Source organism: Varanus komodoensis, unplaced genomic scaffold, assembly GCF_004798865.1.
Source record: "Varanus komodoensis strain SLA01 unplaced genomic scaffold, ASM479886v1 scaffold41, whole genome shotgun sequence".
In the NCBI taxonomy this organism is placed as follows: Eukaryota; Metazoa; Chordata; class Lepidosauria; order Squamata; family Varanidae; genus Varanus; species Varanus komodoensis.
In genome coordinates, this window is record NW_025335954.1 from 4,836,574 (window position 1) to 4,853,244 (window position 16,671).

The 16,671-nt window shown below is 44.7% G+C and overlaps 1 protein-coding gene across 1 annotated transcript in view; it reads right to left on the bottom strand.

Moving 5' to 3' along the window:
• LOC123029836 (unconventional myosin-Ia-like) overlaps positions 1-16,671 on the bottom strand; it is a 42,171-nt gene that overhangs the window by 20,279 nt on the left and 5,221 nt on the right. Inside the window, exons 5-15 of the mRNA XM_044443177.1 lie at positions 15,755-15,801; positions 14,538-14,601; positions 11,450-11,548; positions 9,813-9,916; positions 8,440-8,587; positions 7,333-7,451; positions 5,855-5,941; positions 4,666-4,731; positions 4,298-4,402; positions 2,905-2,967; positions 1,088-1,288 (exon numbers count right to left, since the gene is read on the bottom strand). Coding sequence (XP_044299112.1) covers positions 1,088-1,288; positions 2,905-2,967; positions 4,298-4,402; positions 4,666-4,731; positions 5,855-5,941; positions 7,333-7,451; positions 8,440-8,587; positions 9,813-9,916; positions 11,450-11,548; positions 14,538-14,601; positions 15,755-15,801 — 1,103 coding nt within the window. The remainder of the gene's footprint in view (positions 1-1,087; positions 1,289-2,904; positions 2,968-4,297; positions 4,403-4,665; positions 4,732-5,854; positions 5,942-7,332; positions 7,452-8,439; positions 8,588-9,812; positions 9,917-11,449; positions 11,549-14,537; positions 14,602-15,754; positions 15,802-16,671) is intronic.

The following is a 16,671-nucleotide window of genomic DNA, read 5'->3' on the forward strand; positions in this document are numbered from 1 at the left end:
AAAGATTGTTCTCCTTGCATATATTTTTGCCACTGGGGTGGGGGGGTTGCTTCCTGACCCACCCAGCCTTTTTCTGTCCCTGCAGACCCTTCCCCTTGGTTCCTTCTCTGTCCCTCAGCTCCCATCCTCTAGCCTTGCTACTTCTCGCCAATCAAATTCCTTGCACTTTCTCCCTTTTCTTCATCTTTCTTCCTCTCCCTTCCAGCCCCAAGCCTTGTTCTGCCTCTCCCACTCACCGTTTTATGTTGCCGTTTCTCTTCACTCCCAGTCTGTAGTGCAGTGATTTCTCTTCCTGTAACCCTTTTGCTTCTCCCTGCTTGGGGTCTCTAGCCCCACCTTTTCTCTCCACCTACTACTTTGCCATGCTTACTTTTCCTGCTCAGTGAACACTTGAACAACAGCAGATTTAGGAAAATGAAGGAGAACCTGGTGCCCTAACATAGTTCATTTTTTTAAGGTGGCAGGGAGTGAAGAGTTCTGGAGGTGCCCACAGGTACCCTATCAAGGACCCCTAGGTTAACAGGTACTCAGCACCTCTCAGCAACTGTAAACTCTTAGGGGGAGAGGTGGTGAAACTATTCTGCAGTTAGGAAGGGGAGTAGTGTGCAGTGCAGTGGATTCAGTGAGTTAAGTGGAGGGCAAGCTCTCGGTGGCACCTGGGCCAGGGAGCCTTCACACAGCCCAGGCTTTTCCCAGCCAGGCAAGGTATGTGTGGAGCTGTGAGGCCAAGAAGATACACCACGAGAGATTGTTCCCCCACCGGCATCTTAACTAAGGAATCCCCAACCTCGAATTGAGGCAGGGAGGGTCCCCTCTAACATCACTCATCTGTGATTGGATAATGTTGGGGATTCCACTGCCTGCTGTTGCAAAGTCCTCTCCTTCCCCAGCTCCTTGCATGAGTGAGGCTTGCAGAGCAGAGAGGGCAGGGCTGGTGGAGGAAGTTCATGTCTTCATGGGCTGGAATAGCTTTGCAGGCAGGAGGTTTTGCCCCCTGATCTAAGCCCTATCCACTTCCAAAATGGAGCCCTCCTACATCTCGCATCCTTGCTACCAAGAACCAAAAAAGGCCCCTAGCACCACTGACCTTGCCAGCATAGTGGTTAATACGAAAGCTGTTGACAGACATGGTGGCATCCATGATGTACTTGGCGTTCTGGGTGACTTTACTCTCGTAGCGTTGGTGTTTTGCAAACACTTGGTTGAGCTTGTTCAGGAATGTGGTTTCATTCACTGCCCCTGGGCGAAGGCACTCTTCATCCAACATGGCCAGGATCCCACCATTGTTCTAGGTGAGGAAGGAACAATTACAATGCAGGATTTCCAAGCCTGACCTAGAACACACAAGGCATCTGTCCTGGGCAGCACAGAAAGAGGTAGGAAAGGCTGCATGCACACTTCAACAACCAGAGAGAAAGGAGAATCAGAGTCCCCAGATTTGAAAGGAGCAATGCACTTGGGAGAGGCCAGGTCCAACTGATCTCAAGTGAACTCCTTGCCTGGCTTTGTGCTACAGATGGACAAAACTCATCAGTTTCAGTTTCTCATGTTTCTAATCTTCAGTGCAGTCCTCCTCTCAAACTTTGAAAAATTCTCCAAAAAATTGATCCATCTCTTATTATGAGACTCTAAGCATTGCAACAGATTTTGCCTAACGCATGCATTTTGTATGCATTTTATCCATTCAGGTTTGTATGAATTAGCCCTAATATTTCAACATTTTATGTATTAGCACTATATCCCACTTTTTCCTTTTTAAAGAATTCAAAGTGGCTTACAGTATTCTCTTCCTCCTGCTCTCAATCTTATCCCAACCACAACAACCCAGTGAGGTAGGTTGAGCTGACAGTCTGTGACTGGTGTTGCATCACCCAGTTGGCGCCAAGGCTGAGCAGGGACTAGGATCCAGATCACCTGAGTCCTAGTCCTGTGCTCTTAACCACTACACCACACTCCCCCCACCAATTTACAAAACTTTGTACACATTTTTGGAACAGAGAACTCTTGCAAAATCCAGATAAATGCAGATTTTGAAGGATAACTGAGTGTCAGTTCACATAGTTTAAAAAGTAAAATAGGTGCAGTCCAAACACATTTTCCCTCATCTCTGTGGCCATCTGTAATTTGGGACCTAACCATGCCAGCCAGCTTTACAGGGTTCTGATTAAGGTTCCTGAGATCAATTCCAGGAAGTGGTTTGAACACTAAGAAAGCAGATTATTACAGTTGTCTTGGAAGAAGTCCAAAAAGAAGGGCAGAGGAGTGCAGATACAAGCCCTTATCCCTGCTGCCGGAGTCCTAACTGGCAGCCCAGAGCCTGAGCTATTGCCCTGTGCTCCCACTTATGCTTCAGCTGTGCCAACCCAGCAGCTTCTGGCAGCTCTTGCCCATGTGTGGAAGGTCAACATACTGGGAAGACCTCCATGCTCTCAACTACAATTTCTGGCATCACCCATATCAGTTTGTACAGATTTTTCTCTGGTCTTTTTTCCCCCCTTCTCACACTTGGGTTCCTCCACCCATACTGAGCAATAGGCACTTTCTTTGCCATTCAAATCATGAAGAGGTCTTTCATCAAATCATCTCCAAATCCATTCTGTATTAAGAGGAGACACCTTGATTGCACCTTTTAGCTTGTGGCTGGAAACGTTCCTTTCATTAAGCTACTTAATTTATCTTAGGATCCAACTCAAGATATCTATATTAATTTGTAGATATCTACAAACTGAACCCAGGCTGCTCAAGCTAAAGCCCAACACTGTAACGGCACATACTATTGACTTCTAGTCCCAATACCCTACAAGTATTAAAAGAAAATGATGGCTATACAAGCAGAGGGATTCCTCCAGACTGAAAGAAATCCTTGCATCACCTCACCCACCACCATTCTGAAAAAAAACTTACATCCTCTATCAAGTGGCAGATGATGGTATTATCAAAAAACTCCACAGGTGTCCAAGTAATGCCCTGAGGGGGAGAAACAGTGTTATAACAGCAGTAGAAGGAAAAGTTAAAATACGGCTTTTCAAAACACCCTTGAGCAGCCTGCTCAAACCCTGCAGTAGTGCCAATGACAATGGTGTGGTGTTTCCATTCTGGATTTCAATTTGAGCATTACAGGAAGAACAAAGCCTATCTGGGGACAGGGTTCAGCACCATGGATAGCTCATTAAAGCTATCTCATCATACTGCCCAAACTGCCCACAACCAATCCCCACCACTCACGATGGACAGTTGCAGGAACTTTTACAGGGGTGGGGGTGATAAAGCAGCACTACACAGTGGCTTGTGGTTGTGATTCATACACACAGCCAGCAACACACCTTTGCACTTTGTGTGTGTGTGTGTGTGTGTGCTCTTTTGTCACTTAGCATCCCGTGCCATGACATTTGCAAGCCTACACAGAGTAGTATAAGATCCTGGGAACTGAACACCATGAATGCAGAAGTGTCTAATATCCAAGAAACTCCAACAAACCCTTATGTGGAGTGAGGGCTTAAAAAGATACAACCTCCCTCTTTCTGCCTCAGTGTTACACAGATACATTACAGCCGTCTTAAGAATATTATATCAGATAGTTTATGGCATCACTGCCCTTCACATTGCCCTCAACTTCATATAACTCACCCAGAATGATTTCCTTAATCTTAGAAACATTGGTTAAAAACTATCCAGAACAGTCTTCCCCAATTAACTTCCCCTCCAGATGTGTTGGACTACAACTCTCAGCACCCCTGACCACTGACCATGCTGGTAGAAAGTAGAAGTCATGTTTGTGGGGCCAAGAAATGGCTGAAAAGGAGTCTGGATGACTCTACTGTCTGCCTTTAGATGGCTGGGGTTTTGGCCCTGGAGTGGGTGGGAAGTTGTACACTGACAGGGCCTGACTCCTCCTCTCCTTGTCCCCTCCCCACTCCTTGTCCACCTCCAAGGCTGTTCTTGCAGCCTTGGAGGCACAGCAGACACCATGCCTTACGTGCCAGCCATGGGAAAAATGGGAGGGCGCTCCAAGTTTGGAATTCTAGCTCTGACTCCACAGCAAGTTTCTGAGATCAGAGATGGGGCTCTGAAAAATCCAATGGCTATCTAGATTCTGTCTAGAAGCCATGAGGCTGTGTTATAAAATACAAACACTATATCCTCCCTAGCTTCACACTGAATCTAAAGGTTACTGGTAGGCGCACATTTTAAATCGTTTGTATGCATATTTCATTTGTTCTTTTGCACAGAATACTAACAGTCCTGTCTATGAAAAAAGGCCTAGCTCTGGGGCAGGGGCAGGGAGGACAATGTCTACCTCCCGAACGTATTCCTCTTGTTCCTCTTTCAGGGTCAGCAGGATGAAGATCTGCTGGAGCTTCTCATTACAGTAATTGATGATGAACTGCTCGAAGCTGTTGTTCTGTGAAGAGGAGATATAAAGAGGACTGAGCAAAGGACACAGACATCTGGGCCCTGCTCTGTGCAATATCCATGAAGCCGTGCCACAGTGTACAGTCCGTCATTGCTGGTGTTCTTCCATCCAGGCATGCGTACACAGAGCTTTGTGTGCACACACGATGGAGCTCCCGTGCGTCTCATTCTATTCCCGGCCCACCTCTCAAGACCTTTAGCAAATCTTCCTTTGCCTTAAGAAGGAGAATTCTAAGAATCTCTACTGCTTACCTGAAAAATCTCAAAGCCATAAATATCCAGAACACCCATTACTTTCTTGCGCTCCGTTGTTTCCACCTAAGAAAGCAGAAAGGTGGTGAAGAGCGGTTTCATGGGATCACAGTGTCCTGAAGGCACTTCCCAATTTTCCTCATCATTTCGTTAAGCATAGCAACCACCTTGTTTCTGTTTGCCTAATCCAAAACACAGATTAAAAACACCGCATCCCACATTGAAAAGGTAATTATTGCATCCCCTCAGAGCTTTTCTAAGGTTAATTCCTATATCTGCTTTTGTGGTCATCAGTTGAAATTCAGGATCTACAGTCTTCCCTTTTCTGCTATATACCCTCTAGATGGCAATGTGCCATAGCAGAATAATCCAAACACAAGTTGGAAACTACCTTTTGTTCTGCTTTCAGAAATAATACTCTATTCCACCATCTCAAAGTCTCCAGGTGTGTTTAAAAAAAAACAGAAGCAAAACTGGAAGATAATGGCATTCCCTAAAAGTCCTGTAAACAATTGTGAGTAAGGAATCTGAAGTGATTCTCATGTAGAAAATTATGGAGTCCCAAGAAGCCTGTATGGCATCTTTCCCCAGCCTGTATCCCTCCAGAGATTGTTGCCTACAATTGTTGCCAGTGAGCAGGTAAGCCATTACCTTTGGCTGGACAAGTGTGAGAGGCAGGTGAACAAGCAGGTGGCAGAAGAAAAAGGAAGGTTCAGGTCCAGCAGGCCATGGTGCAATGTCGGCCTTCATCAGGAGCCCAACATGCCTCCCTTGGTGAGTCCACTGACAATCCTTCTTTCTTTCTTTCTGCCACATTCTTTTCATTCTCTTTTGCCCTCTTCCGTCACCCATTTTCTGTCTCTTCCTTCCTGCCCAGCCAGCTGGACAGATTACACTTACTCTTGCTTCTGAAATTGGGCTGCAAGCTGAAGATTGCCTGCCTATCCCTCCCACTGACAGAAAAATGGGCTCCATGTTCTTTGTATAAAACAGCACTGAAAAAGATGCAGAAATGTTTCTCATCACATCACAGGTGGGAATATAGTCCTGGATCTTAAGTGAGATAGGAGCAATGCAAACATCTCTCTGACTAACCCCCTCAGGAGGATCTAGCCATGCTTGTGAAGCCTAAAATGGAGATCTACAGAACACTTCCCATTGGATCAATGCATCTACTGTGTGTACTCACTTTGATGCTCTCGTTGATTCTGTTAACAAGCCAGTTAAACAGCCGGTTATACAAGTTCTTTGCTAGGGCATCCCGCACATAGTAACCCTAGGAACCAAGACAGAGGTGGTTAGACAGTGGGAAGAGCCAGTGCAGAAAGCTAGGACTGAATGCCCTAGGACCAAGTAATTGTCACTGCATTGGAAAGGCCTTAGCCTTAGAAATTTGGTAAGCGAATTCTGAAAGATAGATCTCAAGCAGGACATTCTGCTCTCCATATATAAACCAGTTTGAAAGCAGTTTTTTGTTTAATCACTTATTCCCTCTGTACTTGTGGGACTTGTAACACTTCATTATCTGAAGGAGTGTTTCCTTCCCTATGTGCCTGCTGGCCTCTTAAGATCTGGATTGCAGGTCCTTCTTTGGGAGTCCTCTTTGAAAGAGATTAGGAGAGTGGCTACCCAGAGGAAGACCTTCTCTGCGATGGCACCTCGGCTGTGGAACATCCTCCCCAGAGAGGTGTGCCTGGTGCCAACACTTCATTCTTTTCAGTCCCAGGCCAAAACCTTTTTATTTTCTCATTATTTTAAGATTCAATTTTTTATTTTAGTCAGGTTTTTATTATAGATATTATGCTGTGCCTCTGTTGTAGGACAGTCCTGAGACTTTAATGTATAGAACAGGGCACTAAAGTTTTAAATAAATAAATAAATAATCTGTTACTACACAGAAATACAATTCCCACAATTCTTTGAAAGGGAGAAGGTATGACAGAAATATACTATGTTTGTAGATAATACCACAAGCGCATCACAAAGGCCTGGATTTTTCAATCTGTTCAGCAGGAAAGGTAGGTAACCCATTTGTTCACTGGTCCCGTATTCATAGTCTTTACATTTTCTTTGTCCAGCACCTTATCAATCAACACACACACACACACACACACACTCTTGGCCAAGCAGGGTCCAAGCCAGCTTGTAATGCTTCTCATAAATCAACTGAAGTTACATTAAAATAGCAAAACAGCCACTATAAAGCAACACACGTTGACATCAAAATAGCCAATACAGATTTAGAAAACTGCACAGAAAACAGCAGCACAAAAAAGTCAATAAAACGGTTTTTACCAGCAGAAAGGCCATACTCCTTGTAACAATTAGGCCAATTGCCTGTACTTTGATAGATTAATACTGGCAAAGGGAGTTTGCTCCACTGAGTAAATGTTTGCAGTTGAGTGCCAAAGGCAGGTGCCAGCATGCAACACAATGTGCAAATGAAAGGCCTGACATGGTCCAAACAGGCTGAAATGACTGGGCACCAGCATGTGTGGCACTTTCTTGAAGAAGCCATGTGCATTTAGCTATTTGAGAGAACAGGCTCAACCCTCTGTCGTCGTTTTAAAAACTGGCATGGAAACCTCCCCCCACAACAAGCGTCTGTACACAAACAGTGGCAACAAACCAGAAAGTAGGTGCGTGTGCACCCCTCCGCACACTCACTTGTGAGACATTCAGGCTTGTCACCACCTTGTCCTGATGGGCTTTCACCGTGCGAGAGCACAAGGCCTGCTCCAGGACAGCTTCATTCAGTTTGATTAGCTGGCAGATCTCCTGTATCACTGAGGAAGTGAAATGTGGCGTTGGTGGGGGCAGCAAAGACAGTGGAATCCCTCTTAGTTCTTCTCCCTGACATTGGCAGCGCATTGCAACTCGGAGGGCCAGGGCTGAGGGCTGAGGCAACATTTCTCAACAAGGGTGGGCAGCTTTTGTGCCTCAAAGGCTGCGTGGCAAAAGGCAAGGCCGCAGCACGAGCTGACGGACCAGGGCCACGTCACGTGAGCAGCCTCCCCACCCGCCCCACTTCATCCACAGCCTTGGGGCAGAGAGAGCAGCGTTCTGCCTCTTCAGTGGTGCCTCATGCACTGTGAAAGGGCTGTTTGGTGGGCTTCCATTTGGTGTTAGTGGGAGGAGAACATGTTCTACCACCTCATGTTGACACCCAATCTACCAAGAGCTGCTTCTGAGCTGGCCCCATTCACATGGATAACAGTGTCTGGTGGATTACAGTCTGAGGAACTATGAAATCAGGAATATGCCAAAAACTAGGAAAGGCTTTCCCTTACCACCACCACCACCACCACCACCATCACCTCTATACCACCTACAGCCAAAGTTTTCTGGGCGGTTTACAACAAGATGTAAAAACAATATAATACAATAGATAAAAACAATTAACAAGAAATAAAAATTAAAATAGCACAAAAAATTAAAACCATAAAAAGACAATTAAAGCAAAAAGATCTGGCCAAGAGTAAAAGGCACATGGCTAATTGTGCCAAATAGAAATGTCAGAGTTCTTCTGCCATTTCATTTTCACTGTTGTAAAAGTATCGTGGGAAGTAGTCCCAAGAGCGGAAGGGTGCTTCCAGATTGTGGGATAATGACATGCAAATGAGAATGTGGAGCCAGCCAATGGGGTCCATGCTGTGGGCAGCCTCAGAAAAAAATAAATCAGATTCTCAAAACGTGGGCTGTGCTGCAACTGAACTTGCCTTGAGCTCCCCACCATCACCCAAGAGATGATCCCTGTTCCGCCCCGTTCCTGACCTTTTTCATTCTGGATTTCACAAGACTCTGCCCCACTGGCCTGAAATTGCTCTGTGAACTGCACATTTCCCAGTTTGAGGACCACAGCAGTCACTTCCAGCACGGCCATCACTTCTTCTGGAGAAAAGCCAATGGCTTTCATGGCATCCTTCAAGAAAATGGGTATTGGAGAACAGCATTAAACATGGGAAAAACCTCAAATGTCCCTCCCTCCAGACCCAAGTAGCGCTGTATATACATAGAGTGTTAGGGACTTTTTGGAGAATGCTGAAATGGAATTTTCCAGCTGGAAAACTTGTGGGCAACTTGTGGCTTTCCAGATGTTTTGGCCTACAACTCCTGACAGCCCTAACAGCAAAGCCAAGGGAGAGGGATGAAAGGATTTCAAGGCCAAATTTCTGGAAGACCACAAAACGTCCACCCCTCCCCTAGCAAGTGATCTAGTTTAGCATGTATTAATAAGCAGCCAAACTAAAAGCAAAGGTACTCCATGTTCATTTCTTGATTCCATAGCACTAAAAGTATTTCATCTGAACTATTTGAGTTAAAACAAGCTTTATTTAGTGTTCATTTTACATTATATACATGGTTCATAACTGGAATAAAGAATCACCAGAAAAAAATGTTAATTACAATTTTGGAACTGCCTAACACTATATCTGCATTTGGCATCTGTCCCTTGTAGCTTTTTTCCTTGCAATGGAAAAAAATAAAGCACTGGAAAAATTTGCATTTCTGCCCAGCATCAGTGCATACCTACTGAGAACTGAAGCAAAATCAAATGGTGTTTCTATGGCAAAACTAGGGCCATGGGGAAGAGCCTCTGGGTAACAGGAAATACAGAACTGAGTTGCACAATTGTACTGACTCTAACGTGCCACAGGACTGGTCCCTGGTCTCAGAGAATTCTACCTTTAAAAGGGGGACCTGCAAATAAATGTTGCATTGTACTTTGCTCCACCCCTAGCAGGAGCACTTCTGTTTAAGGAACCAGCCTGATGTGCTTGGCTCCAGGATGTTCCACTCCATTCCTCTTCTCCATGGCTTTTCCCTTCCACTCTTCTTCCCCAACAGTTATTCCATGATTAGCAGATCTACTCAGTCTGCATTGGATTGCTAGGTGGTGTTTCCCTCTTAGGACATTTTTTTCCCACTGAAGGAAACTTTTTTCTTTTGTTCTGTACTTTTGCAATCCATAAAAATGTCCTGTGTCTGATGATGTGTTCTCCTTGTAGGTGGATAGTGCTGTTTTGATCATATAAAGATCCACAGTTGGAGAATGAGGTCTCCATTGGCATGGATGCAAGTTGACTTCCGCATCTCCTGGGCTGTCATGATTTAGCTTCCAGACCTATCCATAGCACAGCCCATACCTGAACGATTCTGAAGTTGGCTGCATCGTCCACACCCTGCAGACTTGAAGCTTCCTTGTTGAGGTAGTCATAGCGGCTGCAGTCTCGCTCCAGCCTCAGTTGCTCTGTTGAAGAGAAGGAACAGTTTTCACTTCCTGTTCCCAGCTTTTATCTCAGATGCTCTTTTGCATCAGGGTGCTCACATCTGACCCTATTATGAGCTTTATAGGAGCTATCAATGGTGTTCCTCGAAGATGAACCAACTTTAGGGATGGAGTTCAACACCATCAATAGCTCAGAATAAAATCTGCAATGAATATGGAGCCCCACTGGCATAGGGGGTCACCTGCCTCCCCAATTCTCAAGTCCCAGCCACCCCCGTCCAAAGGTCAAATGTCCCAGTCCCCTGCTCTTATATGTTCAGATCCCTTTGGGCTAGCATACAACCCTGGGAGGCAAGGGTACACATGCTGTTAGTGGCACACGTGATACAGAATGTGGACTGCACACATCACACACACACACAAGCAGTCTTTTTAGACTGCAAAATAGGAGATCTTGTGCTTTTTGTATGAGCATTTCTCATATTGCATTGTTTTTAGATGGTGTTTTATGGTGTTCAGTTTAATTCATCTTATGCTGATGGTTTATATTGATTGGAGGTTTTCTGTTATATGAATTAGGGATTTCTGCATGTGTGTGCCTAAGCCATCTGAAGGGTGGCTTTTTGCAGTGGAAAGCAACACGCAAATGTAAGAATAATATATGCACATATGTGCATGTGTGTGCATGTGCGCACACACACCGGTGCTGTTGTTACAGATTGTTCTTTCCTTGTTACTTGCCGCAACAGAGAAAAGGCATCAGTGTGAGCACTGCTGGGAAGGGAGTGCTGAACCTTCTCTCCATCTCTCCTCTAGCAATCCCCTCGTGCATAGCAATGGCAAGAAAAATAGGATCTCTCAAAGGGCACTGGAAAGAACACCACCCCGTGCATGTTTTCCACTAAGGCTCATGGGGAGGGCCTGTGGGTTGCACCCCCAGTCTAAGCCCTACCACTGCATATTTGTGTAGTAGGTGATTTAGTTCTGCTTTTTTGAAATGTGATCTGGCTTTGCTGAAATTACAGTGCAACCTTATTCATGTCAACTCAGAAAGAATTCCCATTGAGTTTGATGGGATTTACTCCCTGGAAAGTGCAGAAGTAGGACTGCAGCTTTAAGAAGAGTGAGCTGGTGTTGCTTCTTTAAGTCACTGGTTTGATATGGTAATTCAAGCAATATCAGTCCTCTTTCTCAGAGTTATTAAGGTGCAGGAGTCCAGTCCCCTTTTGCAGCTGGCTGGCCCTTTATTTAATACAAACTTACTATTTCCAATCTCCCTGAAAAAATATTTTGGAAAGATGCCTGCTAAAAGACCTTCAGCTAGGTCCTGGATCCAGCCCTCTGCAAGCTGCCAGACCCTTTTAACCCTCCAATTCTGCCCACCACCCTTGACTAGCCACACCTCACTGAGCTGACACCCATGTCTTCCAAATTCTACCAAGGGATTCTTCTGCTGAATTTCCCCCAGTTCTGACAGTTTCCAATGGGTCTCCCTCCCTGCCTCCCTTGGGACAATCCCAGGCAACCATCAGATCCCACATACGGAGGACGTACTGAGGAGCTGGTCAGAGCCTCCAGCCAGGAGCTGATAGAAGATGTGGAAATTCCTCTCGCCTTTCACATGGTGCACCACCCGGGATTTCTCGAGCAGGTCTGAGAAAAAGAAGGGTGGGGAAGAGAGTGAATGAAGACAGAAAGACTGGAAGGGCCTAAGGTAGGACTGGATTGCTGCATGTAACAGGGACTCTGCTGGTTGATGCTTTGTATTTCCCCTTCACCAAGCCATGGAAGAACACTGAGGCCTCAAGTCCTGTCTGGGCAGCCCCTTCTACCATTAACAATGTCCAGGGTCAGCCATTCCATTGGGCAAGGAGAGGCAGTCGGCTCAGGTGGCAGATGCTGGGAGGCAGCAGCAAAGAGTTACAGGAGAGAGCTCTGGGCCGCACAGACTGCTTTGCCTTCTCTGAGCCAGCCTGCAGCATGTAGCAGAACATCCTGCCCCCTTGCCTTTATTAAAGAAAGATTCAGCTTCGATTCCAGCCGACTTCTGTACGTGGAATAGGAGAATGGGGCGGGGAGGGGGTATCTTGCCATTCAGCTCAGGCAATGAAATGCCTTGAGCTGGCCCTGCCTTTAGCACAACTGTGAGGTCCCTGCAGTGTTTTGATCTCTCATTATGCCCTCAGTCATCCAATGATTTGTTACTCTAGGCCTCTCTGAAAAAGTGTATGGACGTTTACAAACCCATGTCCCTGATGCTGGGAGCCCAAGGCAGTGCTGATGGGGCACTGGGATCCTGGCCACTGCCCTAGTATTCCAGGTAACACACTAGGCCTGAGCGGAGCTCACTGGAGCCAGGAGTCGGACAAGATGGCCTGGGAGGCCCCTTTTGACTTGCTGTATTTCTATGTTTCTTTGTTTCCACTTTCTTCATTGCCTGGGTCTCTGAAAAGTATTCAGAGTCGCTAGTATTCTCTTTCCAAAATTCTGGCAGCATGCTCCCAAGCATGCTCAGGGTGCCATTTCCTTGTGGAAAGAACCAAATTTTGTTTTCAGTGGCTCCAACAGCATCTCTGGAAGCTCTTCCCTTTTTGAATGGAACCAAATTCTAAATTTTATGTAATAGAGCTAAGGGCTGAATTTAAAAATTCAATGGCTGAAAAGCAGCAGGGGGTAGCACAGTCCGAGTGCTCTGCTACGGAACCAGGGATTCTGTCTATTTTTCTGTCTGTCTATCTGATTCTCTCTCTCAACCTAGAAAGAAATTAAGTTGTGGGGGAGGAGAAATAACTATACGAAAAGCTGCCCAACCCTTTTCATTTTCCCCCTTCTCCAATGCACGTTTCTTCTCCCAAGCTACTGCCTCCTGTCCAATAGCCCCTGTTGCCAGTTCACTTTTCTACTGTTTGATGATAATGCAGCTCAGGTAGCAGCCCAAATCTGTCATCAAGTGTTTTCTCCAGCCCAGTCCCTCCCTCACCCCACAAAGCACCATGTCTGGGCCAAATGGCATGGTCTATGACCACCTTCCCTTTCGTTTTATGGACAACCCACCACATTTATTTTAATTTTAAAATCCACTTTGAAAGTGTGCAAGCGATAATGGAAAGTAGGTTGCAGTTGGGCCACTCTCCACCCGAACCTTCCACCTGTCTGTCCTGAAAAAAGGACTCTCTGTGTCTGTCTGTCTAATTTTTTTCCCCGATTTATATCCTGCCTTTTTCCTACAAAGGGCTCAAGGCAGCTTACATCTCCTCCTCCATCTTATTCCTACAGCAACAACCCTGTGAGGTAGGTTGGGCTGAGAGTCTGTGACTGGCCTAAAGTCACCCAGTTGGCTCCATGGCCGAGCAGGAACTCGAACCCAGATCGCCTGAGTCCCAGTCCCATGCTCTTAACCACTACGCCACACTGGCTCTCTTCCCAGAAAACAGTAGCTATTGGGCAGTGAACAAATAAATAAGCAATATTCTGGCCAGGGTGACTTCTTTTATATTGTCATTTATTTTATATTGTTAAATTTATATTGTTATTTTTGTATTTTATTGTATTTTATTTTGTGTTGTGAGCCGCCCCGAGGCTTCGGCAAGGGGCGGCATAGAAATGTTTTAATAATAATAAATATAAATAAATATTCCCCAAAAAAGCAGAAGCTAGATATGAATCAATAGCATAACAAATCCTCCAAGATCTCTCCACTAAAAAACATGTCATGATATTATTCCTCAGTTAAAAACAATAAAGGCAGAAAGAAAGGGACTAAATCACTGAAGCTTCCCAAGACAGGGAGGGTCCGTATATATATATGCGCTTTAATATAACATCAAGGTTTCTGCTTTAAAAAAGAATTTGGAATGTATGGAAATACATCATGTACAATGACCCAATGCTCCATTCTGTGCAATTCCTAAAAGCTGCTGCCCCTAACTGGAGCCCTGCAGATGTCTTGGACCATAGCCTCCATCATCTCCCAAGCTGTGGAAGATAGCACTTGTAATCTACCCAGATTCTACCATCCTTATCTGGAGCCTTCCTCCAACTTCCACCTCCAAGGGAGGTCCAAGAAGAGGCAAGAAGGAGAAGGGCCTTTTCAATGGTGGCACCCCGGTTATGGAACGTCTCCCTGCTGAGGGCTCCCTGAATCCAATATTGCCATCTTTTTGGCAGCAGGGTAAAACTGTCCTCTATTTCCAGACATTTTATCTGGGTTTTAATCAACTGTTTTAATTAGGTCTGGTTGTTAATAGAAATGTTTTAGAGATTAAACTCTTTTGTACATTGAACGTTTTAGCTGTTTTAAATTTGCACACTAAAATGTCATGTTTTATTATATTTGTATTTTTATTGTATCATTTGTATTTGATTAATTGTTGAGAATTGCCCAGAGAGCTTTGGCTATTGTGTGGTAAAGAAACGACATACATAAATAAAGTAATCCAGCACATGTAAAGGGCATCAGGTTAGGGAAAGCCAACTTAAAGGGCTCCTGATCCACGTTAAGCAGAGCAGCACACGTGTTCCTTTTCTGGCTTTGCTTTATAACCTGCAGTTCCAGCAACTGGCCAGGAGAGATTTCTGCCTCTGCCTGGGCCCCCTCTTATGGCTGGGAGTGAAGCATGGCAGTCCGCTATGTCTTACTCACAGTTGCTGATGACACCACCCAGTGGATCACCCTTGAAGTCAAACTCAATATCCATGTATTTGCCCTAAGAAGAAAATCAGAGTCAGAGGGAAAGCAGATGGAGCAAAATGAGATTCTTGTTGTAATCCCTTAAAAAAAAATGCTTGGGTCCACCTATTGTTGAGCGCTTTGTTCTTATTTTTAGTTTTATCTTTGGTTTATGTTGATGACCATCACTACTTCTTGTGGTAATGAATTCCACAATTTAACCATGCACCAATTTATCTTTCCAGAATCTTATTTCCAACATTCAGCTTCATGGGATGAGTCCCAAAGAGGGAGAAAAACAATTCCTTGTCTACTTTTTTACACACCATGCATAATTTAATACACCTCTGCCATGTTCCTTTACTTTCTTCCTATGCTCTTTTCTGTGTACCTTTTCCATCCATATGAAATCCGTTTTTAGGTGTGGGGGCTAGAACTGTACACAGTATATTCCAGGTGTGGTTGGTCATACCGCAGATTTGTATGAAGGCATTGTGGTGTCAGCACTGCCGTTTTATTTTCACTTCATTTCCTAGTGATTGCTAGTATGGAATTTGGTTTTGTTTTGTTTTTTTTCATAGGGGTTGGATGCTTTTGTTGAATCATCCTCTGTGACCCAGTATCTTTCTCATGATCAATCAGTTCCAGCTTATATCATGTATATGGGATTAGAATTTTTTGCCCTCAAGTGCATCACTTTAGTCTTTTTTAACATGCAAGCACATTTGCCATTTTGATGCCCATTTTTCGTTTTGGTGTACTTCACTGCCTTTTTTTTTTTTTTTTTTTTACAATCCTAAATGTGGTTTGTCAACAGACTCAACCACCTCACAGCTCACTACAGATCAGTTATGAACAAGATAAAAACACTGGTGCCAATACAGAGCCTTGAGGGAAGAAGCAAGGTCACATCTCTCCACTGCAAGAACAAAATTATTCTTCCCTACTTTCTGTTTTTTAGCCAGTTACTCATCCTCAATCCAAAGGACCTACAATATAATGTCTCACTGGCAGGCATTGAGCTTTTCTTCATTCAGCTTTTCCTCAGCACATGAGTTAGGTTACAGGATGCTAACGCTGAGGGCAGAGTGCAGCGTAGCATCCTTGCTCACCTTCCCCTCCCCAGCCCAGGTGTTCCAACAGATCCTACAAGATGCCTGACAGAGAATTCTTCCCCAGCAATTACTTACAAATCTTGAGGAGTTGTCATTGCGGATGGTTTTGGCATTCCCAAAGGCTGCAAGAGGAAAAGAGGAGGATGGTTAGGAATGTGCACACTTTCCTAGGAATGCTTGGCCAAGCTGGCCTAGCCCAGCATTTCATTGCAGGTCCCCTGAGCTACTTTCTGGAGGCAGTATAGTGAGATCATGGCCCAGAAAGGTCAACAGCATTACTTAAAGCTGGAGCAAGCTACCTGGCACACTCCAAACACTTTGGGCTACAGCTCCCATCATCCCTGACCATTGCCCATGCTGGGTTTATGGGAGTTGTAGTCCAAAATATCAGAAAGACACCAAGCTACCTGTCTGTGAATTAAGAACTGACTGGACTTAGCATCTGACTATTCTGGGACTCACAATAACCTAAACCAAGATGAGGGGCAGCACTGCAACTGTTTGTACTCCGCATTTTGCAGTGTGTCCCTCTTTCCCAGTGCTCCTGATACATATGACTCTAACTCCATGTTTTTCTTTTTAAATGGCTGGAGACGGGAGAAATGCTTCAGCACTGAGGTAGGAATGTACCGACATTGTTAAAGCTATTTCACCTGCATTTCATAAGTGTGCAAATTCACACTTCCAAGAATGTGCAGATGCTCCCAAAATATGCAAATTCCCCCCAAATATATGCTTTAGTCTATGAGGAAAATACTCATTTTCAGGTGGTGTTTTTTTAATTTGTCATATTTTTGCATAACTAAAATTGTTTAAAGTTAAAAAAACCAGGGAGGTCTGCAAGTCCATGGCATCTGCATCACTCAGAAAAAGACAGAGCGCTGTGAAATCCACAGGTCTGATTTACAGAAATCTTAACTCATCTGAATCCATAACAGATTTTTTCCAACATCCTTTTTTGAGGGTATGAAGAACGATGGGCATTATAACAA